At 39.4% G+C, this 25182-nt stretch overlaps 1 protein-coding gene and 1 pseudogene across 3 annotated transcripts; both read left to right on the top strand.

Annotated features, from left to right (window-relative positions):
• The first annotated feature begins 2196 nt into the window (after positions 1-2196).
• CEP55 (centrosomal protein 55) lies at positions 2197-24779 on the top strand. 3 transcript variants are annotated; one of them, XM_041744646.1, is made up of 9 exons: positions 2197-2383; positions 4508-4702; positions 6576-6851; positions 10437-10505; positions 18013-18163; positions 19695-20008; positions 21314-21385; positions 22318-22443; positions 23688-24779. In XM_041744646.1, the coding sequence occupies exons 2-9, from the start codon at positions 4520-4522 to the stop codon at positions 23886-23888; spliced, it is 1392 nt and encodes a 463-aa protein (XP_041600580.1). In that variant the 5' UTR covers positions 2197-2383; positions 4508-4519; the 3' UTR covers positions 23889-24779. The 3 variants fall into 3 exon arrangements, with proteins under 3 accessions (XP_041600580.1, XP_041600579.1, XP_041600581.1); XM_041744645.1 differs by having other exon boundaries at positions 2197-2487; XM_041744647.1 differs by lacking the exon at positions 22318-22443 and having other exon boundaries at positions 2197-2487.
• LOC121484872 lies at positions 7922-8595 on the top strand (annotated as a pseudogene).
• Positions 24780-25182: the final 403 nt, after the last annotated feature.

The raw sequence follows: 25182 nt of genomic DNA, 5'->3' as shown, positions 1-25182 counted from the left end.
GAAAACACAGATGTACCTGCTGGTGAGGCCTTGGGCATTCATCAGCATCCTTTTGGAAGATTTAATCTTTCAAAGGTATTGATCATATTCATCTATAACAGCCCCACTATCTCGTTTTACTAAGGCTGAACACATTCAGCAGGCTTTGGTACTGCTTTGATTTCTCAGGAAGATTTTCCTACTGGGAGGAAAATGAGCTAACCTGCAGAAATAAATATCCAGTCTGCTAGGCTGTTACGGCTGTTACTTTTCTGTTTGAATCCTTGCCCTAGGATTCTCAGAGTAAGCTGTCAACATCAAAGTACTAGCACCTTTGTGAGGCCTTATGCAAACTACAGCTCCTCACACTTTGCGCCTGGCAGCACCTATCTGCGAAGAGCAAACATTGATTTTCAAGTCTAATAATGACAATTACAAAATTCAACAAGCCACGGAGCCAATGACCCTCTGCCTGCTCTGTCACAGTGGTAGCTCCCACCAGAAGAGAGGGACCTGGAAGCAGATGTGTACAATTGAGGTGTCTGGCCCAGCAGGCCCAGACACCAGGCCTCAAGCTGCCAGTCTGCCAGGTGTCACCCCTCTTTACATAATTCCCCCAGCTCCTTCTCTTCTTTACTCCCCATTTGGCTCAAAACTGAGCAGGGAGATTTCTTTCTCTGTCACTCTAAGGATTTTTGCAAATTTCGATGGAAACTAATTTTGCTCTTGCTCTCAACTGTAGGCAATGCATAACTTTCACAAACCCCGTTATCCTTTGCCATGACTTCTTCCCACCCAACCCCATCTGATACTTTAAACACAACAGATGTGAAAGAGCCCAATTCTATTCACTTTTCTATCAGAAATGTGAGCCCCTTGGAAGCAGGGACCAAATGTTATCTTCGTATGTTGAAAAAAATTCCTTAAAGTTCTCTACACAGTTTCTCATCCATTATATGTAGTTACATAGGAGTTTGTTGCTTTTTGTGTAAGAATGGCTAACTCCAACTGAGCATTTACTAAATGGCAAGCACTTAACATAGATTCTCCAGTTTAATTCTTATATCCATTCTGTAGGGTAAATATTATTTGCCTTATTTTACAGGTCAGGAAACCAAGGCTCAGAGAGGTTAAAGAACTTATTTAACATCACACATCCGGTAAGAGGCAGTCAGGAGCTAAACGCAGCCCTAATCTGGGGTTAACTGGTATGTGACCCTGCTTTTCTAGGATGTTTTGCCACTGTATCCTTTTATTACGTTTCTGGTGAGATTATGCTTGATCTAAAAGAGAGAGGTTAAGCTTGGGCAGCCCCGGTGGCGCAGCGGTTTAGCGCTGCCTGCAGCCCGGGTGTGATCCTGGAGACCTGGTATCGAGTCCCACGTTGGCTCCCTGCATAGAGCCTGCTTCTCCCTCTGCCTGTGTCTCCGCCTCTCTCTCTCTCTCTGAATAAATAAGTAAATAAATAAGAAAGGTTAGGCTCTGTCAAACATTCCTTGTGCCTCCTCGTTTTAGCAATATAGCCCCTAAGGTGGCTAACCATGACCCAGACTTGACTTACATCAAGCCAGAGGGCAGCAATCTGGAGCAAACGCCTGCCCAGTCTCCTCTGGGGCTCATAATCTACGAGTTCAGTCTGGCGTGCCTATCAGTTCTGCCACCTGCTACACTCCGCAGGACTCCACCCCTGACTTCTGGCAAGAGAAAGATTCAGCACAATGGGAAGACAGGCTGTCCTCCCTCAGGGAATGCAGTTCTCCTATTCCATAATGGGCAAAATTGGTTTCTAGAAAGGCAAATCATGCTCCGGGACACAGAACGAGTTAGTCCCAGTTCAGTTACTGGATTTAGCTCACTGGACATAGTAATGTGCTTGATCCCCAAAGCAGACAAACACAATTCTCGGCTCCTTATAAGGAAACACATAGCCCGAGGTCTGAGCGCTCAGAAGAGCCTGGAGACATCCCCAGAAGAGGACCACCAACTGGAGGGCAGGAGTTGCCCGCCTGAGTCCGCCTCTGCTCCCGCCGCCTCGGACCCACCTCCGTTCCGCCTCGCCTCCAGGTTCCAGCCCCGCCCCCTCGGAGGCCGCAGCCAATCGGAGGGCCGCGAGCCCGCCGCGCGTGCCGCGCCCCCTTGCTGCCGGCCACGCCCCCGCCGGCAGTGACGTGCCCCGCCCCGCAGCCGCGGGATTCAAACTCCCGGAAGCCGCGCGGGTGCCGCAGGGTGTGACCCCGCGGACGCGAGGACCCGGCTTCGCCTCAGGTGCTGGCTGGCGGCAGGGAGGCGACAGCCGTGGGTGACGAGGGCGGCCAGGGCCCGCAGCCCCGAGGCCAGGCCGGACGGCGAGGGACACGGCCGCGGGCCGACAGCGTCTGCTTGGACTCAGTCTCTGCCCGCCCAGGTATATGTCCCCCTTCCCGGGCGCTCGCTTCTTGCCTGGCACCGGGTTGGGAGTCTCACCGCCGCGGGCGTGTCCATCCTTCCTTTCAGCTTTGCGGTGCGTAGGTGCGTATTTTCATCCTCCCCCCCCCCCTTTTTCTTTTATTTGGCGCGGAGAGGCCAAGTGACTTGGCCAGGGTCTTTCGTGAGGACATCGTGCGGATTAGCAAGCACGTTCGTGTCTGTTCTACAAACATCTTCATTTTAGAAGTGAGAAAGTGCCTTCTTTTGCGGATTTTCTTTGCCTCTCTGCCCACGTAGCTCTTATGTGAGGGTTTTTTTTTTTAAAGATTTTTTTAAAAAAAGATTTATTTATTTATTTATCGTGAGAGAGGGGGAGAGCCCGTGCACAGAGGGAGGGGCCGAGGGAGAAGGAGAGAGAATCTTAAACAGACACCGCCAGCTCCATCTCAGGACCCTGAGGTCACCACCTGAGCCGAAATCGAGAGTCTGTGGCTTAACCGACTGTGCCCCCCGAGCGCCTGTCTTTGTAAGATTTGCCTGCAGTTGGGAACCGTGTAATAGATGCCTTGTGCAGGTGGCTGGATTGCAGCGTGCTGTCTTATCAACCCAGTATACCGAGTCAGCAAGTGTTATTACCAGAACTCTATAGGGAAGAACCTCCTGTGGTGGCGGGTTCTCAAGATACCATAACCTTACATGAACCTTAATTGATTTACTGGTTATTTTAGTCTGTCACCTTCAAATGGGCAAAAATCCAGGACTAACCTTTTGCTAGAAGTCCCTTCACCTCAGTTTACACAGCTCGAGTGTTTTCAGGCTCTCTGATTTCATACAGGGTGACCTTAAAAGTCACTTCTACAGAGAGGCCTTCCCTGCCACCTTATCAAAGTAGGTCTTCCCAGTTTTTACTGGAATCACTTAGCACTACTTTTCATTTTCTATTTAGTGTTAACTTTACACCTTGAGAATCTTTACAACTTAAGAATTTGTGTCCTTGTTATTTCTTGCCTCCTTTACTAGATTAAACGTCCCATTAAGGGGACATGTCTCTCTCTTTCTTTCTTTCTTTCTTTCTTTCTTTCTTTCTTTCTTTCTTTCTTATAGCCAGTTTATACCAGCTCCTATTATGCTACTTCGTAAATTAGATTTTCTAATATTTTTTGAGTGCATGAATGGTCTTATATTCCTTTAACTTCCTCAGTTACCACCATTATTTTATCTTGGGATCCATAAGGTGGAAAATGGTTTTTAATCTCTCTAATTAAAGCTACTTTCATTATATGCACAGTATGTTTCACTATATATTTTGCCCCTGGAGTTAATACTATACACTTCTTCTAAACTGTTACCTAATATTCTTAGCAGATTCTAAGCTTCTCCTTACTTAATTTGGCCTCTTATCCTTAATTCTTGAATATTGTGTCTCTTTTTCCTATAAATATCCTGTCTTGGATTCTTCTTGCTTCTGCTTACTATAGTCTCTCAGGTAGCTGCCTGTTTACATAGATTTGAACATAGATTTGAACAGGACATATCATTATGTTAGGTAATGACATTTCAGTGCCTATGTTCTCAGAATTATATCATTTACCACAAGCATTTTATTCCTGGGTAAGATATGTCTTTGTGATCTGTTTCATTCAGCCTTCATTTAATGGTTTAAGTATTGATCCCCTTTTTTTAAATGAAACTTTCTCATTGAAGCATGACATACATACAGAATCCTCCCCAAAGCATAAGCATCCAAGTTGACATATTTTTAAATTTTTTTATTTTAATACCAGTATGATTAACATACAGTGTTATATTAGTTTCAGGTGTACAATATGGTGATTCACTAATTCTGTGCATTACTGTGCACAGAATTAGTGAATGTCAAGATAAGTTGTCATGTTTTTAAAAGGTGAATTCTCCCCATGTATCTACCACACAGATTAAAAAATAAATATTGATGCCACCAAGCCAGAAGCCTTTCCCAGTCTCTTTCTCATACCCCGCTGGTTTGGCTGTGTCACTTCTATTGAGATAGAAATGTTCTTCTATTTAGCAAAAGGTTACAAGCCTGAGATTTGTCCTTTTAAACTTAGACTCATAAAATATAATTGTATTTTCATTTTCACAGATAGTTTCAGAAATGTCTTCCAGAAGTCCCAAAGGTTTAATTAAAGGTAAATGGGGATCAAAGCCTAGTAACTCCAAATCAGAAACTGCATTAGAAAAATTTAGGGGAGAAATTTCAGCCTTAAAAACATCAGTGGATGAAATCACAAGTGGAAAAGGAAAGTTGACTGATAAAGACAGACACAGACTTTTGGAGGTGAGTGGCCTTATAAATGTTTTTCAATTGTAATAAACTTTGCTGTAGGAGATAAAGTATTTTCCCAATAATGATATAATTTAGTTTTTCTGTTCATTCACTAAATGTAAAAAATCAAATCTAATAATTTCAAAGTGTTCAACAGAGTTCAGATTTTAACATGAGTGTTTAAAAATCCATTTTATCATGTATATTGGCTGCTTTCCAAGTAATCTTTGTTTTCAGATTTTTTGAGGTAAAATCATTACATGTATTGGCATTTTGCATTCTGTTAAACTATATTTCAGGTTCTCTAATTTACAGTTTGTTATGGCATAGTCAATAAAGCAGCTAGGAACATATTAGAACTGGGAGATTTTAAATTTTTAATCATCAATTTTATTTTGCAACAGTTCTCTTATTATTCATAGTTAGAAAATAAATGACCTGTATTAAATAGTATCATTGGATTTCTTTAAATTTTATTTTATAGACACATCATAAAACCAAATGATTTATTATTCTTTTAACAACACATACTTATTCAAGCATTGAGAAATGATCTATCACTAAATCTTAGATATAAAGATTATTTTGCAGTCTGGTGATGGAATCTAATAGCTTCCCTGAGAGATCTCTTTCCAGTTCTTTCCATCTTTGACAAGCACTGGTTGTCAAAACTTTGTTCCTTTATAATTAATTGAAATTAAACCTTCTGTAACTTCTCCCCATTTGTTCTAATTGTATGTATTATAGGCATAGAACAAGTAATTTTTTATCCATATGAAAACTTCTCAGATATTTGACGGAATCTTCCTTCCTTTTACTTTTTTTTTTTTTTTTTTTTTTACTTTTACTTTTCTGTAGACCAACCCCATACTCTTCAGCTTTTCTAGCATCTTATAATCCTGGTTACTTTCCTGAGCACCTTGTGATGCTTGTGATGTTTTCACATTCCTTGAACAATATTGGTGTGTGTGCTGTGCACTGTGGCAAACATGAGTTGAAATGGCACTGTTATTTCCACTAATCTGGATGCTGTACCCTCCAAAAGCCTAAAATTATATGGGCTTTTTTTTTTTTTAACTGAATCATACTACTGCCTTATCTTAGGCTTGAGGCAACTAAAGTCCCCACATCATTTTCACAGGGTCAACTAACTCAGTTTCCCCATTTTATATTTGAACAACTGCTTCTCCCCTCCACCTCCATGCAAGTTTGTAGTTTTATGGTGGTTTTACCGTCTTAGCATGTAAAGTCAGTCTCTTAACTTTTTTGGGCTCCCCAGAGTTGCTCTCTGCCTTATGTCAGCAGCAGTTTAACAAGCATGCCTTCTTTATCTTTTAAATCCTTGAAAATGTGAACACTCCTTTGAAGATCATCTTTTAGAGTTGATACCAAATCATTTATTAACAAAAAACAAGTTAACAAATGCATTTTTATCCAGTTGTAACATTCTGTAATTTTTAAGTTCTGTTGCTTCGAGTTCATTAATGAGCGTGTATCTATCTCTTGTATGGCTTACTTTTAGCCTTTAAGATGATTAGAACTGGTATTATAGAAGGATTATTATCAGATACTGATGTGAGAGCCAGCTTTCCTTTAGCTTTCTCTTACCATTCTTGACAGAGTTGGTTTCTCTTTTCTGTGTATGTGTCCCATTCATTTTACATATATCTTAAGTATGGCACTTAGTGTATCGCAGTAATTTATCAGTTTACCTCTCTATGAGCTCTCTGAGCATAGGACCTCGGCTTCATTTTCTTTTTGGCCCTGGTATCTAGTATAATGCTGACTTGATGTATAATAAACTCTTCATAAATGCTTGTTGTATGTTGCTTATTTTCATGTTTGACCTGGCTTTGTTCTAAGATTCTTCTTAGTTTATATCTAGAAAATTCAAGTCCTAGAAGCTGAGAGGGAGAAGAATGCATATCACCTCACAGAGAAAGACAAAGAAATACAAAGACTCAGAGAGCAGCTGAAAGCCAAGTATAATAATACTACATTGCTTGAACAGCTGGAGGAGAAGACAAAGGAAGGCGAAAGGAGGGAACAGCTGTTGAAATCCTTGTCTGAAGAGACAGATGTATTGAAAAAACAGTTGTCTGCTACAACTGCAAGGCTTGCTGAACTTGAAAGCAAAGCCAGTACACTCCGCTTATCACAGGTACTCATCATTTCTTTAAACTCAGATTTTTTCCCTTTCTGACACAATTTTTAATTCTTGTGAAGAATGGGTTTGTTAAAACACACTTGTCAAATGATGAAACAACATAGTATACTAACAAGTTATTTTTTATTTATAGCCTGGTACCTTCTCTATAAGCAAAAATAGTTAATATGGCTCCCTCCACTCCCCAGATCATTTTTTTTGTGCAAAGGAATATTCAGAATACAGAATCTACTGTGTATCTACAACATCCAAGGTTTTCTAGGGTTTTTTTTCCTGTAGTTTCTATCATAAAGACAATAGCCTTCATTTTGTTATTTTCAGATTTGAGATACACAATTATAATATCTGGTATGCTTTTTCGAGCTACAAGTGCTTTTGCTCCCTCCTCCTCTGTTTTAAAGTTACTAGTGAGAACAAGGCTTTGTAGGTAGGCAGATCTGAGTTCAGATTTTGGTTCTACCACTTGCTAGTTGAGTGAACAAATTCCTTAACCTTTCTAGCTTTAGAGACAATGCTAGAATTCACCAGACCCTTCTTTTAAACCTCAGTTTCCACACTGTTAAAATCAAGATAAGAATATAGGAGATTAAAATAGGTGAAGGAGGTAGAGAGGTATAAAAAAATAGAGAAATAATCCTGGAGATTAAATATGGTGATATATGTAAATCCCCTAGCATGGTGCTTGGCATATAGTAAATGCTCAAGAAATGATTTCTTATTGATTAGATCTTTGATTCTTTTGCAAATTTGAACATTTAGATAATACTAATAGTATTATTACCACCTATAGAAGAAAATCTGTAGCTTTCAGATATACCTCAATGTTAATAAGGGTCTTTGCACTTTTTCTCCTATTCAGAATAGTCAGAGTGATAGGGCCTATACCATTTACATGTACTGTCATAGATGGGCAATTGAGTACTTTTACAGGTGAATTCAAAGAGGATATGTTGATAAACCAAAGGAAGCCGATACCTCTGCAGGATTTTCTTTTCCTGCTTTCTACCGCCACCTTCGAGGCTAAGCTTGAGCCAGTGGCCTGCCGGCCTAGCACAGCTTTCCCCATGGCCCTCAGCGACGCCAATGTGCAGAAGCAGATTAAGCATATGATGGCTTTTATTGAACAAGAAGCCAACGAGAAAGCAGAGGAAATAGATGCGAAGGCAGAGGAAGAGTTCAACATTGAGAAAGGTCGTCTTGTGCAAACCCAAAGACTGAAGATTATGGAATACTATGATAAGAAAGAAAAACAGATTGAGCAGCAGCAGAAAATTCAGATGTCTAATTTGATGAATCAAGCAAGGCTCAAGGTCCTCAGAGCAAGATAAGAGATGACCTTATTACAGACCTGCTAAATGAAGCAAAACAGACTCAGCCAAGTGGTAAAAGATACAACCAGAGTCCAAGTACTGCTGGATGGACTGGTCCTCCAGGGTTTGTACCAATTGTTGGAGCCCCAAATGATTGTTCGTTGCAAGAAACAGAGCCTTTCCCTCTGGTAAAGGCTGCAATGCAAAAAGTGATTCCTATGTACAAAATTGCCACCAAAAAAGATGTTGATCAGGAATCCTACCTGCTTGAGGAAATCGCCGGTGAAGTGGAGATCTATAATGGGGATTGTAAAATAAAGGTTTCCAATACTCTAGAAAGCTGACTGGACCTTATAGCCCAGCAGATGATGCCAGAAGTACGGGGAGCCTTATTTGGTGCAAAAGGCAACAGGAAGTTTTTGAACTAAACCTTTGGGAGGGGTAGAGTTCATCCACTGTTCTCCTGCTGTGGCGTGGAAGTTTCTGATATTTGAAGAAACGAGATATCTGTGTGGCTTCCTCTTCTCTGTTCTCATAGTCTGTATTTGTCAGTGGATACTCTGTGTAGCTAATGCCCTTATCCTAATTGTTAACAATAGAGAGAAAGTTTGACTTCATATAATCAGGAAAGCTCCTTCTTAGCTTATCTAAAAGTAGCACAACTTTCATCGGCTTCTGTAGGGTGAAGGTGAGGGTATCAGATGGTGGTCACAGGAGCTTCACCAAGTCTCCACTCTTCCGCGAGTCCTCTGCTTCTAGTTCTTGAGCCTAGAGGTGATGTGTACGGTGTTCTCTGACATGAAGTCTTTGCTCTTAGGCTTAAAGTGCATGGGGGCCATGCATACCTCCCAGCAGTAGTTGCTTCACTGCTAACCCGTTTGGGCCTAGAAGTGTTCCTCATCTCTAAATGTGATTTAAGACCTAAGCAGTGAATATGTCTTATTTATTAAAACAAAAGGTTTAAAAAAAAATAAAAACAAAGAGGATATGTTTTTGTAGAGAATTTTCACACAGCTAAAATTCATGAAAATTATGGATCCAAAGTGATCACCTAAAACTTTTCCTTAAAGCTCAAGAATTAGTTTCTCCACTTTTAAATACAGACACACAAATTCTGGTAGAAATGATAACTCTAAAAAATGTATTCTTATAACAATCATATTATAAGGTTATTATTGATTTCTATGTTAGTCGGCCTGCTTTGATTCTGTAACAACCTACAGATCTCAGGGTCTCATAAAACAGATGTTCATTCCCCACCCCACCCCCCATGTCATGGCCTTGTGCATGTGGGAGTGGAAGAGGCTTTGCTCTGCAGAGTCACTCAGATCCAGGTTCCTTCCTTTTAGTGGCTCCCCCGGCCTTGCACCAGATCCTCTGTGTACAGCTGTAAGCTAGAGGGAACGTGTGGAGCATGAAGGGAGGGTTTGGGGACCAGGCCTGGCATTGGCATATGTCACTTCTGCCCCCATTCCATCAGACAGAATTTGGTCTCATGGCCTCACTAACTGCAGGGAAGGCTGGGAAATATAGTCCACAGTGTACCCAGAGGAAAAGGAAAAGGCTTTGGTGAACTGCCTCTGTCCTAGTTTTTACCAGGATGACTAAATTGAGGGGGAGAAAGGGCTACTGGTGTGAGCTAAGAACCTTTGGAGAAAAATATTTTGTGATTTATTGCCAGTGTTCACACAAGTCTGCTTCCTTAAAGGTGTTAAAAGACTGAAATATAGCTTGTTAGGAGTTTTGTTGGTTAGCCTGGATACCTATCCATCCAACCATCCAACCACTTTTTTCCCCTCTGTGTGAAAATTTAAAAAAAAAAAAAGGAAAGAAATTTTGTCTTGAGTTCCATATAATCTGTATGGACTAATACTAATTAATACTAATACAAATATAATTCTAGAAAACAACTTTTATCTTTTATTTGACAATTTAATATTTTCCAGATTTCATTTAAACAGCCTACTTGTTTAGTTTTGTCTCATTGTGGTGAAAACCACTGGGCAATTCTTAGGCACTGAGGTATCCTGTGATCCAGATGACCTCAGAAATCAAATTAGGTATGAAATCTCAGGGCTTCCACTCTGCTGAGGAAGCTTCCAGATCTTCCTTCTCCTCTGGTACCTGTCACCTGGCATGATGGTTCATCAGCATGTACTAGATGTGGATTTTGAGATGTCCTTGTGAAGTATTCTCTGTTATTATAGAACCAAATATGGTGAGGAAACTTGTTAAATTTTTTATATTAACTAATATTGGTTTATTTCAGACTATGGCTACAAGCTGCATCAACTCATCAATGAATAATATTCATGAAATGGAAATACAACTGAAAGATGTAAGCTCATTTTCCTTTTATTTATTTTTATTTATTTACTTTTTAAGGCTTTTATTTATTTAAGAGAGAGAGCACGAGGAGGAGCAGAGAGAGAGAGACCAGAAGACGCCATGCTCAGTGCAGAGCCCAGCGCAGGGCTTGATCTCCTGACTCTGAGATCATGACCTGAGCTGAACTCAAGAGTCAGATGCTTAACTGACTGAGCCATTGAGGCGCCCCTCATTTTCCTTCTATTAAGTTATGGGAAGAGAGGATTAATTAATTCATTCTTAAATTTCATGGAAATTGACAGCATTGATGCTGTGACTTGAAAATAGTCTGTTGAGGAGTAAAGAACTGAATGGTTTGAGATCATCTCCCTACGTTACTACCTTTAGGTCTCTTTCTAGGCATTCAAGAGGGCCAGTTTCTCTAGTCCTAGTCTCTTTAGGCAAGAAAGCCCTAGAACTCACCCAAATACCTCAACAATGTTCCTTCTTTACCTAAATCTAGTTTGCCCAGTTATTATATTATGTTGTAATTTCACTTATAATTTTTTCTTTTTATTTATCCATGCAAGATGTATTTATTCACTTGAAACTCTTCCCTTGGAATCAGGATTTGCTTTTATAGTTTGAAAAAGAAACACATTCTCTGTATACTCAGTACTTTTCTGTAGAATTTGAGATGAAGTTTTCTAGATATATTGTAAGGCTATATTACTTCAAACTTATGTGTTAAATAGATTGGTGTGTTTCATTGTGAATTGAATTAATTGAGGACATAGGATTATTATTCACTGTATTTTTTCAAGTTTTAGTCTGAGATACACAATGTAGAAAATTCTTGAGTTAATTATTAGGCCAGTAGGTAGGTATTTTGGTTCCAGAAATATTACTGGCAAGTCTACTCTTCTCTAAGTTTCTCTTAGGATTCCTGTTTTCTTTCATCTAACAAGTGTACCTTGAGGTCTATTTGATCTTCCAAAGAATTTAAATCTGAGTGTCTGGATCTCAGGGTCCTATAGTACTTTATCAAAGTAACTCACCTACAGGTAACTAAGATAAAGAAGAAACATACTTTTTAAAGATCTATCAAAATAAGTTCCTTGTGTCATATGTTATACGACCTTTATTGTTCCATGTATGTCAATACCTACCAGCTGCACAGATGTACAGATGTATGAATGATTTATGTGCACACCTCCTACTTCCCCTTTACATGCTCCAGCCATGCTGGCTTTCTAACTACTCCTTCAATACACTACCTTTTCTCTCTGCTCTGCCTGGCACACCGTTTCCCCAGATATCTTCATGACCTTCCTTACCTTATCAGATAATATTCAATTGTCACTTTCTTGGGTGGGGCCAGGGCAAGAGGGTTACCCAGCCACCTTTTCTAAAATTATAGCTCCCAGACAATTCCTATTACCTTTTCCTGCTTCTGTAACTTTTCCTCTCATCGCATATTACTGTTAAACTTACAATATATTTCACTCACATATTGTGTTTATTATGTAAGTCTTACACTGGTATATGTTTTACGAGGGGAGGATTTCCATGTTTTTTTTCACTGCTATATGCCCAGTGTCTAGAACATTTGAATTTTATTAGTACCTGAAAATATATGCTATTGTCTTAAACATGTATAAGACATGTAACTTTTAGGCTTCTTGGTATCAACTGCTTCAAATATCAGTTAAAGTTATTTTTAGATAATGACAATTCTTTTTATGAAAATAACTTTGAAATGTTATACATGGATACCCAACCTTTTTGTTCTGTTTTATCTTCCTGGCTTACTTAAGGATCATATTGTGCTCCTCTGCTCTGTTTACCTTAGAAAGGATTTCAGATAAGTGGAGTAAAATTTAACCCAACTCACCATCCAATGGTCTAGACTGAGCAAGGCCTCCCAGACTCCCCTGTGCATATGAGACTAGGGGATCTTCATAAAACACAAATTCTGATTTCATTGGTTAGGGTAGGGTCCAAGATCCCACGTTTCCAATAAGCTCTCAGCTCTGCTGTATTAACTTACACATTTGAGGAGCAAGAGATGATTTAGCTCTGGTTGTCTCTGAGCCCAGGGGGAAACTAGGAAGCAGGGAAAGCAACCTGTCACTCCTCTGAGCACAGGGCTCACATTATTCTGCTTTGAGAGCTCAGTAGTTCCAGTCTTTTGCCCTTCTTCCAGGTTCCCACAAAGCTTCCTGGATCACTTTGCCCACCTATTTTAAGAATCAGTATTCGTTATGCTGAAAAAAGCCCTAAAAACCCATGTTCACCTTTCTTAATGCCTAACTGTATCATTCCTCAGTGAACATTTCGGTCTGGCTGACATTTTGAAATAATTACATGGAGTTCATACTGTAAACATTGTAGAGTGTCATTGACTTGCAAACCAAATAGCTAAGAGGAAGCTGAAATAGGCATTTCTTGCTCTGAATTTTAAAAATCTGATTTTTAAACAATTTAAGGAAAGTAAATAACAATTATTAATTTTTATTTGGAAAAAATTCAAATTTACAGAAAAGTTACAAGAATAAAAATGGTAAGTAGAACACCCATATACTCTTTACCAAAATTCAAACATTGTTAACGTTTTGCTTCATTTTATATATCTCTTCAATCCCCACCCAGACCCCCCAGAACATAAATTTTTTTTCCGAACCTTTTAAGAGTGAGTCGCATGTATTACAGCCCCTTAAACCTATATACTTCAATATATATTCCTCAGAACAAGGATGTCTTCTTCAGTATATATTCCTCAGAACAAGGATGTCTTCTTACATGTCTACAGTACAGATAGCAACTTTATTTTTTTTTTAAGATTTTATTTAATTATTTGATAGAGGGAGAGAGAGCAAACAAGTGGGGGTGGGGGTAGGAGCAGAGGGAGAAGCAGATTCCCCACTGAGTGAGGAGCCCTACTCAGCGCTCAGTCCCAGGACACTGGGATCATGACCTGAGCCGAATACAAGCACATATTCCAGCTTTGTCAGTTGACTTGCTTTTTTTATTCCTCCAGTATAGACTAACATTTTAACCTATGTTAGAGTTTTTGCTCAGGAAACATAAAATGGATCCCTGTGAAGCCTGAGGAAGAGCTTTAGTAGCATTCACTTTTGCCTACTTGTGTTCCATATTTTTTTTTCTGTTCCATATTTTTATTGATAATTTGAGTGGAAATGTTAAATGCATGCCTTATAAATGTATAGAGGGCATAAAGCTGGAAGAGATGATAATGCAATGATGACTCTAAAGATGCAAAACTAATATAAACATTTATTGATAGCCATCAAGTCCATTTATTATTGATACTATTTACAGAAGAAAGCAAATGCAGAAGACAGTGAGGCCTGGAGGAAAGAAACATTGACTACTTTACTAACGTAACATCGCCATCACCTGGTCTTTTAGAATATTGCCCCTCAAATCTTCAACCAACAGTTCTGTTTCTCATACTTAAGTGATGTATGGACAGGTTCCTTTAAAAGAAAATTTTTGGGGCACCTGGGTGGCTCAGTCCATTAAGCATCTGGCTTCAGCTCTGGTCTTGATCTCAGGATGCATGGGATCCAGCCCTGCATTGAACTCTCTGCTCAGCAGGGAGTCTGCTACTCCCCTTCCCTTTGCCCATTTTCCCTGCTCCTGCTCTCCCTCTTGCTCTTGTGCTCTCTCTCAAATAATAAATCTTAAAAAAGGAGAAAATTTTCAGCACCATCCAACGTTGACTTGAATTATTTATATTGAAATGTTTCTTGGGGCACCTGGGTGGCTCAGTGGTTGAGCATCTGCCTTTGGCTCCGGTTGTGATCCCCAGGTCCTGGGATCAAGTCCGTCTGCCTATGTTTCTGCCTCTCTCCTGTGTCTCTTATGAATAAATGAAGTCTTTAAAAAACTGTTTCCTAAAGTTGGACAGATTTAAAATTTGATATACAATTAGGTATCTTTAGCATCAAACACATGATTTATAAAGATTTGGCTATATGCATGCTTTTTGAATCCTACAACACTACCTCTTTTGGCAGCTAAATTTGAGTATTTAATACAGAGTGAATGTACATTATCTCCACTTTCCAAATCTATTCTTAAGCTCTGTGAGGAGGACTCATGTTATAACTGTCTGACAGGTACCAAGAGAAAAGTGTGTGGTCAAGTGACTGGAGGACCTTGGACTAAGTCTTTGATTCCAGAAACTGCCTCTGTCATCCTAATCCATTTCTTAGTTCTGAAGAGAGCAGACACTGAAATTCTTTAAGCCCCATGCCTACATGCTCATGAGTTTGTAGGATGCTCATGGAAAGAGCCTAGTAAAGGTTAGAAGAACTCTCTAGACTGAGAGTTTTTATATAGAAAGATCTTTTCAGACTTGAAGCTCAGCTGTTTTATATCTTTAAAAGATAGAAGTTCTTACTCTAAAAGAAGACGCCTTGGTATACAACTGAAAATGTCCAGTGTGTTCCTTACTACTTTTCCCATCTCACCCCCTGGGGTGAGATGCCAGCTCATAGGAGAGAGGAGCTACTCCTTTTTCAGTGTATTTACAACAAATGCAAGGTGATTGAAAAAGAATTGAACATTTTTGAAAGTGTTTCAGTATGTGTGTTTTACTTCAGTCTGCTTTGATCATGCAACTTTTTTGTCAAGAACTTTGTGCCATCTTTTTTGGCACCCCTGAAGGATATAAAATTATACGTCCTGGCTGCCACTTCAACCACTGATAATAATAGATTTCAACAGGTCTGAGTGAATTATGACACAAAGGGTGCATAGTATACACTTGTTAAAATCATAGAAATAGCTATGGTAGTTCCATTATAAAGGGGTTTGAAATTCATTTTCATATATTCCTTAGTTAATGAGAAATAGCTTTTTGAGAGTGTTTGATTCTTTTTAAATCATTTTGAATGGATTATTCTAGTATGTATAAGGAACTACTAGATTTTTTCATGACGTTTCCTCCCCTGAACTTCAGTTTGGGGCTAAAAGGCTTGTGTGGGTGCTTGCTGATTCTGGCAACCATTGTTTCTCTGCTCCATGTTGTTACCATCGTTCACATTTATTAGGCAGCTACTTGCCATGGAAGCATCGAATATATGAATGGAACTATACAAAATCTAAACAAACCTGGGCCAGCTGTCCAGGGGCCATGATCTAGTTCAGATAAGAACTATCATCAGAACACAATCAAGGTCATTAGTATAAGATGCCAAATAAATTGAATGGACATTAAAATCACTGTTGGCTTACAAAGGAGAGGGAGCTTGGTGAGGGCACTTATGGCATGGAGGCCTGAAAGACAACCCTGGATGCACTGGAACTTGATGAAAAGGTGGGATTTAAGTGGGCATGTGATATAGGAACGAGTTCTAGGGCATTCTGGGCAAGAGGGTGTGTATAGCTATGTGGACAGCAAGGTGGCAGTGGAGGCCAGAAATGGCTAGGCTGTAACCTGAAGAGATAGGAAGAGGCAGTTTATGGGTCATTTTAATGTTAGCCTAAGGGAACATAGCTTCAGTTTTAGCAAGTGGTGTCATGAAGCTCTCAAAAATTCTGTTACTAATTAAATGATTTAGCACGTAGGGGAACCAAGGGAGAGGTTGAACTGAACTTATTAAGAGTTGTTTTTCCTCTCAAAGTAGAATGATTATTCTATTAATTAACCTAAAGTTTTTGGTGATAGTCTGTGTCTCCTCTCACTCTCTTAATGGGGGAATCACCTTCCAACTGAGGGTCTGCATTGTTGAGCAAAAAATGGACACATCTTTTTTCTTTTTTCTTTTAATCCAAAAGCAGGGTTTACCAAGATCCAACAGTCAATCATTGCTCAAGACAAATCATAGCATGGGGTATGCCCATGGGGCAGAAGTCTCAGTACAGATGAGCTTGGCTATCATGAAGGGATATTCATGTCACTATGTAGGCCTCCTTCTGGGATGTTTCATCCATACTTTACATATGTGACATGAGGTTTAGATGTATATGGACACTCTACACAAATAACCGTTGAGATTTACTTGCCCAGCCTCTCAGAAACAAAGAACAAGAAAAGAACAGTCTCATCTTCTTAGATTGAACTTCTAGGTTAGAAAGAAGACTTATAATCTCATTGCATGGTGGTGCAGTATAAGAATTTCTAGGCTTTTCCGCCCAGAATCAACAGATGAATTGTCTATTTTGCTAGCTTTAACTTGAATCTGTGCCCCACTTTCAGTAACAAAACTAGGGGAAGGGGGGGAGGGTAGTGTGCAATTGCTGGGGATACGGGGCTGTCCTGGCAGACTCCTTTGGCTTTGCCTTTCACCGAATTTCCAGGGATCAACTGGTTAAGAACAATGAGAGTTAGAATCAGAGGATATATGAATTTATCCTGGTTGATAATAATACACCACCTCATAAATCTACACACCTTTGTCCATATATGCCACCTTGCTTTATCCTCTAAAGTTAATGTAGCCTCTTATGTGAGGATTTGCCAGTGTCTTACCACAGATCAGATGGTATCAGGTTTTTAGACTTAGGCTAGGTGGCCAACCAAGTAAGGCTATCAGAGCATGTCTAGTTTCTTGAAGGAAAGAACCAAAATGAAAAACTATTAGCAGTAACAGTAAACTAATGTTAGCAGTAAAAGTAAAGTGAATGAGTTTCTGTTATCTGCTAACTTAAATAAACACTGCCTACTTTATTAATATTATGCCATCATCCAGATGATTTCTGGAGTACATATTATACACAAAGCCAGGAATACTTCCAGAAGAGCATGGTCTGCCACTTCAAGAAACTTACTATTTAAAAGACAAAGTAACCACAGATTAAAAAGCTGAAGATATTTGGCAAAATAATTTTTATTTTATTTATTTATTATTTGTTTGGTAAAATGACTTTTAAAAATATGTAGACATATATATATAACAACTGAGTTCATAAGCCCCTTTGCAAATCAAGTGAGTGATCCCAGTGTGGGATTTTTACTTGAGTCACAAGAGGATGAAAATTGGTGATAAAGAGGGGGCAGGCTTCTTAGGTGTGATTCTCTGAGAGGCAGCCACAAGGTGGAGTTTGGAGTTCAGGTTATTGGGCAACAGCATCTGTAACGGAGAAGGAAAGTGGCTGGACTGGGTGGGAGCACCAGCCAACGGGGCCGCAAGTCCGTGTCTCTCTCCACATGGGGAGCTCCCGAGCAGAGTTGTGTGTTGGGTGGAAATCTCTGGAGCAGGGCCTCTAACTCTGCCACAGAGGTGTTCTAATTTACATGGACAGACACAAAGCAAGTTGTGTATAGAACAAATGAACTTGACCCCCTGGAAACATGACTTCACCATGGTGTTAGGTGCTCTGAAGGACCTTGACGTCAGAATGGATCTCTGGGTTTCAAATCATGTGGTGGTGGTCTAGAGTTCTATTTGACCCACAAGAATTTCTTTGTACTAGGAAAGGCTACATCACTGGGGCTCCCTTACCCTTTTGAAGATTTTGGTTTTTTTTTTATCTTATTAATGATTTGCTTTCATTTTCTTTTTGAGGCTCTGGAGAAAAATCAGCAGTGGCTTGTGTATGATCAACAGCGGGAGGTCTATGTAAAAGGACTTTTAGCCAAGATCTTTGAGTTGGAACAGAAACCAGAAACAGCTGCTCATTCACGCCCACAGCAGACAAAAAAGGCTGAATCAGAAGGTACTGGTATAAAAATGTTCTTTTGGGGTAGGCTTGCCTGCCATTTTCCAAAAGGAGAGATTTGTCAAATTTAGATTTTTATAAATATGTTAGAAAGTGAATTAAGCAAGTCTTATAACTCTGAAGTAAGAAAGACTATGTTAGCAAGTTTGTTTTCTCATTGTTTTCTGATCAAAGGGACCAGAGGCACAGGGTGATGGATCTCTGACAGTTCTAAAGGCACATTAAATTTTATCCTTCCTATGTGTCCTTCCCCACTTTCACAGATCTTCTCCAACTTCATTTCCCCCAGAGTTGGCCTCCTCACTGATCATGTTTTTACTTTGCTTCCTTTCATGTATTGGTCAGTCCCAGAAGAAAGAATACATCTTATAGATGATTCTTCAGTCCTTTGAATCTCCCACAGAATTGAAATGAAGGATCCTAGGGAGTATGCAACCTTTTTTCCAAGGGCTTTGTAGCTTCCCTGGCTTTGAGTTTCACAAGAACCCTAAGAAGTGGGGCAAGAGGGGTCATTATTCTCATTTTACAGATGGGGAAATAGGTCCAGCAGTTCTAGCTTATAAACTAAGAAAAGAAGAGAAACCTTCCATGCAAAGCACTTGTTAAAAACTGATAGCCCTAACGGGACTGAAGCTTTGAATTATATAAAGAGAAGGCTAAAGAAAGGCAGGCAAGGCTCATAATCTTGGAGCTTCACATTTGAAAATTTTAAATGAAGCTAATGCTAATAAGGAAAATATAGGGGAGCCTCCGTGGCTCAGTGGTTAAGTGTGTGCCTTTGGCTCAGGTCATGATCCCGGGGTCCTGGGATCAAGCCCCATGTCAGGCTCCCTGCTCAGGGGGCAGCCTGCTTCTCCCTCAGCTGCTCCCCTTGCTTGTGTTCACTCATTCTCTCTCTTATCAAATAAATAAAAAAATTTTAAAAAGGAAAATATAAAAGAATTGGGGGCAAAGTTACTTTACTATAATGCTTTTATAAGTTTATTATACATAAAAGTAATATTTTAGTGGTGAGCTAAGTCTAATTTCTTTCTTTGGCAATATAGGTTTTTCTCTCTGTCTGTATGTGTTTTATCAAAGTGATATGAACTCTTGTTAAAGTAATTTAATAGAAGTATAGAAAGGTCTGCCCACCCTTCCTTTCCCATCCCAATCGCTCGCTCTTCCTCCTATGAGAGCAATTGCTTTCAGCATTTTTGTTTTTAATTTTGGTAATTATATATATATGAACAATGAGTTTATATCTCTACTTGTTGATTTATCTTCTTTACATTATTACTTTATATTCCCATAGAACAGCTATGTTACTGTTTCCACTTCTTCTATTTGTTTAACTTCAAAAAATGTACCTGAACTTCTTTTTCTCGTTCTGTCAAATATCAACCCTATCTCTTGACTCTTCATTTCATAAGATCTTATTTATATAAAAAAAAGAGATCTTATTTATAGAAATGTGTTTAGTTTTAACTTCTCAGGGATATTATCTATTATATAAAAAGTGTCTTGTGCCACAATGTGTTTGTCATAGATTTTCTTCAAGAAGAAAAACAAAAATATTACAACCATCTCCTGGCAAATGCAAAAAAAGATCTCGAGGTTGAACGACAGACCATAACTCAGTTGAATTTTGAACTTAGTGAATTTCGAAGAAAATATGAAGAAACCCAAAAAGAAGTTCAAGATTTAAATCAACTGTTGTCTTCACAAAAAAAGGCAGATGTACAACATCTGGAAGACGATAGGCATAAAACAGAGAAAATACAAAGGCTCAAGGAAGAGAATGATATTGCTAGGGAAAAACTTGAAGAGGAGAAGAAGAGATCTGAAGAGCTCTTATCTCAGGTGAGCCTAACCAGTAAGACTATCCATGATCCAGAATTTGAAATTGTCATTGTACTCATCCAGTGTCTGGTTAACTACTAGGGAACCAGCAAGGAACAAAACAAGTTCCTGCAAGTTCCTGCCCTACTATGGGATTCTTTAGAGTGGAAACAGACCCTAAACAAGTACCTACATAAGCAAGTAAAAAAAAGCAGGGCAATATGATGCAGAGAGACTGGAGGCCTGAGATGGTACTGAGACAAAGGTCTTTGGGTAAGAAGGTCTTTGGGTAAGAAGGCGAGCAATGGGGAATTCCCTGTGGAGGAACTCAGGTGTACAAGGCAGTTGGTGAGAGGGAGGCAGGTGTGTGCCAGAAGTCAGAAGGTGTGAAGCAAAGAGGTTAATTGATGCTGGTTCGCAGTCTGGCACCTTGATCATGGTGATGCTGTGCTCAAGTTAATTCACACAAATCTTCCATGTTCTCGTTCTACTCCCCACCTTCTGCCAGGATGTCTGTGTCAGTAACATTAGAGTTACTAAGTTAGGATGATTAGAATTGAATAGTACTTTGAAATCATTCATTTAAATCTTACTCGGCAGCATGGAATAATGGAAAAAACATGATCTGGGATCCATACCTGGTCTCTAGTTCAGAATGTGCCGCCTTAGGAAAATCAGCTGCCTTCCCAGACTTGCAGGTCATTGGTGTGTCAAATTAATCACAACAATCTCTTTTTGCTTCATAAGGGCTTTTGTGAAGGTCAGCTGAGAGAATGTGAAAGGTCTTTGTAAAGTCAAGGGCTGGGTAGAAGTTAGTTATTGCTATTATTAGAATACGAAGTAATTTTTAAAAATCATCCAAAAGTTGAGAGAGGGATTAAAAAAAAGTCTAACATTTGCCTTCTTAGTCTTTACCACCTAGCTTCTGCCTACAGGTGCACACAGTGATATTTACAAAAGATTAAGCAAAAATGGTTGAGAATTCTATTGCACACCTCTGCGGACCAGGAGGGCAAGGCATTGCCAGCTTTGTTATCCAACTCAGAAATATTAGCAGATGTTAGTACTTCAAGAAAGTAGGTGTGTGTGCTGTAGAGTTTGGTGCTGTTCATCACCATGCAGTCTGTGCCCCAGGGAACTCTCAGCCAGGGTGGTTCTGCTCAGCTGCTTTATAGATTGCCATCAAACAAGCAGCTGCAGTGACTCAGCGCGACAAGCAGGTGTTGTCCCAGATAGAGATGTGAGACTGGTGAGCTTCTCATGTACCCCAGGTCACGCAACCAAAAGATCAGCTATGACGGTGTTGGCTCTGTTTACATCTGACAGGTCCAGTTCCTTTACACATCTCTGTTAAAGCATCAAGAAGAACAAACAAGGATAGCTCTGCTGGAACAACAGGTACTTATTGGGGTTGCTTCTAAATTCACCTTAACTTGTTAGGAAATGGAATATTTCCTCATGTTTATTCTGTGAAGAACCATTTGAAAGTCATGAAAAGAATTTTTTTTTTTAGAGAGAGAGAGCATGGGGTAGGTGGAGAGGGGCAGTGAGAGAGAAAGAGAGAGAGAGAGAGAGAGAGAGAGAGAGAGAGAATATCTTACTAAGCAGACTCCATGCCCAGCATGGAACCCATTGTGGGGCTCAATCTCACAAACTGAGATCATGACCTGAGTCAAAGTCAAGAGTCAGACGCTTAAGCGACTGAGCCCGCCCAGGCACCCTGAAAAATGTTTTTAATAAACTTTAACAACCAAAAAAATTAAGTGACTATCTGACTTATCTTGCCATATATTTCTGTCTTTAGGCTAAACCAGATTCTCTGAACTAGGATGGCAATTGTTTTGACAGGGTGATGTTGGCCTTAGCAAATTTTATTCTTCCCCACATGGCTTCCATAGTCCCTATTCTAGCCTAGCAGGGTCTCCCCATGAGGGCTACTGTATAACTTCAAGCAGAACTCAGAGAGCACCATTTATTCTCAGAACAGAGACCAGAGGTTTTTAGTGTATTCCAAACTGAGGAATAGCCATCTCTTTCCCTTCTTCCCCTTCCCCACAAACAGGGGAGGGGGATGGGGAGGAGAAATTCCAGTCAACTTCCTGAGCTCCTCCTCACTCACCTATACCTCCAGCATTTGCTTTGCTCCTTGGATAAACCAAAGCCTCAACCGTAAGCTTCATTTATCAACATCTCATTGTACTCAGATGAATTCTTGCTGAGAGGCACAAATGCTTGCCTCTTGTGCCGTGAAAAACATTTACACATCTAGTCCGGAGAACCGGACAGTGTCTATTAAGCCATAATTGTCTTGTCCTGGGCATTTGTTCCAGATGCATGCATGTACTTTAGACTTTGAAAATGAAAAACTTGACCGTCAGAATATGCAGCACCAACTGCATGTAATTCTTAAGGAGCTCCGAAAAGCAAGAAATCAAATAACACAGTTGGAATCCTTGGTGAGTTTGGAATGGTTCAACTAAAACTTCTTTTCTTCTTTCTCTTGCTGCTGTTTTTCCATTTATTTATCAAACCAGTTCCCAAACCAGGAGGATACAGCTTAAGAATGGCTGTTTCTCAAATCAGTAGGCAAAAGAACCCCTGCTTCATCTGAAGCAGCTGCCTTTTAGCATCAACCCAGAGCACTAGGAAGAGGGACATGATGGGCCTCAGCATCACGCCCGCTTAGTGGTGCCTGGATCTTCTCCGCCCCAGCATGCGGGATTCTAGAGGCACTACACAGGGGCTGCCCTGGAGGGCGTGGGGGAAGGGAGCGCACTTGTAAATCCTCAACGGAAACTGTTTTTCTATTTAAAAAGAAAAATGCCATTTTTAGTGATAATAGACTGTTCCTGTTAATACACTGTTTTAAGCATATTAAATTAAGCACGTTTTGTGGGTTACCTTTGAACACATAATCTTTTAAAACATAAGCCTTTTAAATGATTTCTTCTATGAAGAAGTGATTTTTGATTTATTATTTGCATCTTACTAATAACCTTTTGAGATCTGTGCTTGCATGTTATGTCCCATTGGCCCATATATTATACATGATCGTAGTACTACAGAATATTTGCAGATGGTGAAATGTTACAAATAGACTTCCTCAGTTTTTGAAAGAGAAAAAAGCAATTGTTAAAATCATTTGTAGCTTCTTTATGAGTAAAAGACAATATGCTTTGACTCTAGTAAGTCATTGGTTTTGAGGATTTATAATATTTGAAATTGAAATTTATAACTCATTCTGTTACTATTTTCCAAAGTATAGGAAGCTGGAGGATATACAAAAGAGTCCATAATTTTCCTGTGCTTTTTTCTTTGTGTCCCTGCTGTCCATCATCTTTAGACTGTACTATAAAATATTCATTTTTAAGCTTTATTGACTATTCTGAGTTCCTTAGGGGGAAAAAACATGAAAAAGGAAAGTCACAAACATTTTATGCAGTATTTTCATCATTTCTGTGTGTAACCTGTTTGATCAACATTAACATTTTTTGCTATTCTTGATTCTACATTGTTGTTTTTATTGCTGAACTTGCTGCTTTTTTACAAAACTAGCAAATTTGGCCAGCCTTGCACACAAGTCTACCTTTACATTTGGCTCTAAGTATTTTAATAGAACTATCCATGTAAACCCCCAAGCCTAGTACTTCTTGGGTAATTCGGGTAATTTATAACCACCTCATATATATTTATTTTTCAGAAGCAGCTTCGGGAGCTTGCCTTCACAGAGCCATTAGTCACTTTCCAAGGAGAGTCTGAAAACAGAGTAAAAGTTGCCTCACCAAAAACTCCCACTGCTGCACTAAATGAAAGCCTGGTGGAATGTCCCAAGTGCAATATACAGTACCCTGCCACAGAACATCGAGATCTACTTGTCCACGTTGAATACTGTTCCAAATAGCAATATAAGTATTCTTTGTTTTTGTGTCAAAAGATTCAATACTGTATCTTATGTTAGCTTATGGATATTTTGAATTACTTATTTCACCTCTTACATAAGAAACTGCCTCCCTACCTTCAGAGACTCTGGTATAGGAGTGAATCATTGTATTTTTTTGGCTGCTTTGCATTTTCCTTGGCAGCTTTACCTCCCTGAGATGGTTCATCTTCAGGCTTCAGTGATGGAATGTGTGAGCTGAGACAGCTGACATTTTGCACTGTTAAAGTACTTGATGAAGAAAAGATAGTTCAGGTTATTGCTCACGGATTAAATTTGTTGCACCAACAAGCAAATATTTTATGTTTTGTAGGTTTTTAAAAACCAGAGATAACTAACCAAGGATCTTAACTATGTTGGCTTTTGTTACCCAAGCCTCATAAACATACAATTCCGATTTTCATGGCCATTGTTATACTTTCTATATTTTTTCCTTGCTATTACAAGGCGGTTATTAGAAAAGTTGGAAATTTTCTTGACCTTTTTTGCTGCTTATTGTTGAAACCTAGCTGTGTTCTAAGCACAAAGCAGATTCTGCTTAAGGAATACTCAGTGGCCACATAATGTTCTCTTTCATACTAACTGACTGTAACTTTAACTTGAATTTTGTTACCACATGTTGGTCATTTAAAGGTGTTATAATGAATTTTAGCAAAACCATCTAGCCCTCTCATTTGATTGGCAGGCATTTTATTTATTTATTTTTGGCACTCTTAAAGTTGGGCAGTGTAATGAGCAGATATTTGCTTATCCGAATATATATTTTTATACATGTGTGTGTAAACCCCCAATTTTTTTTTATTTCTTCAAGTTTTCTAAAATGCTGAACACTGGGCTACTGTTAGTAATATAAAGGAGAAAAGAATAAAATTATTTAATAAGTTTTAATATGCCTAGTGTATATGTACATAGGTAAGTATTCTCAGATTTCTCTCCTGAGAGGTGTGCCAAAACAATGGATTCACTTACAGTATAAAACGATAAGGTAGTTAAGGATCCACTGGAACCCCAAACCACATGAGGCTGTGAAAGGTTAAGCAGAATCCCCACAATCATTTAAAAAAGAAGCATATACATTCTTGGGGGTTTCAAACCCCCAAGTCAACTCCAAAGCCATTCTTCTCTCTACCCTGCCAGAAAACCCTTGTGAATTCTCCAAACTCAATATACTTAAGTGATAATATAACCAGAGTAGTGGAATGTTCCTTGAGTCAGAGAGGAGCCAACTGATGTTCCCATCCCTCTGGTCTGAGAAGTT

This window comes from Vulpes lagopus, chromosome 2 (genome assembly GCF_018345385.1).
Source record: "Vulpes lagopus strain Blue_001 chromosome 2, ASM1834538v1, whole genome shotgun sequence".
Taxonomy (NCBI): Eukaryota; Metazoa; Chordata; class Mammalia; order Carnivora; family Canidae; genus Vulpes; species Vulpes lagopus.
This window is presented reverse-complemented; position numbering and strand designations above follow the sequence as displayed.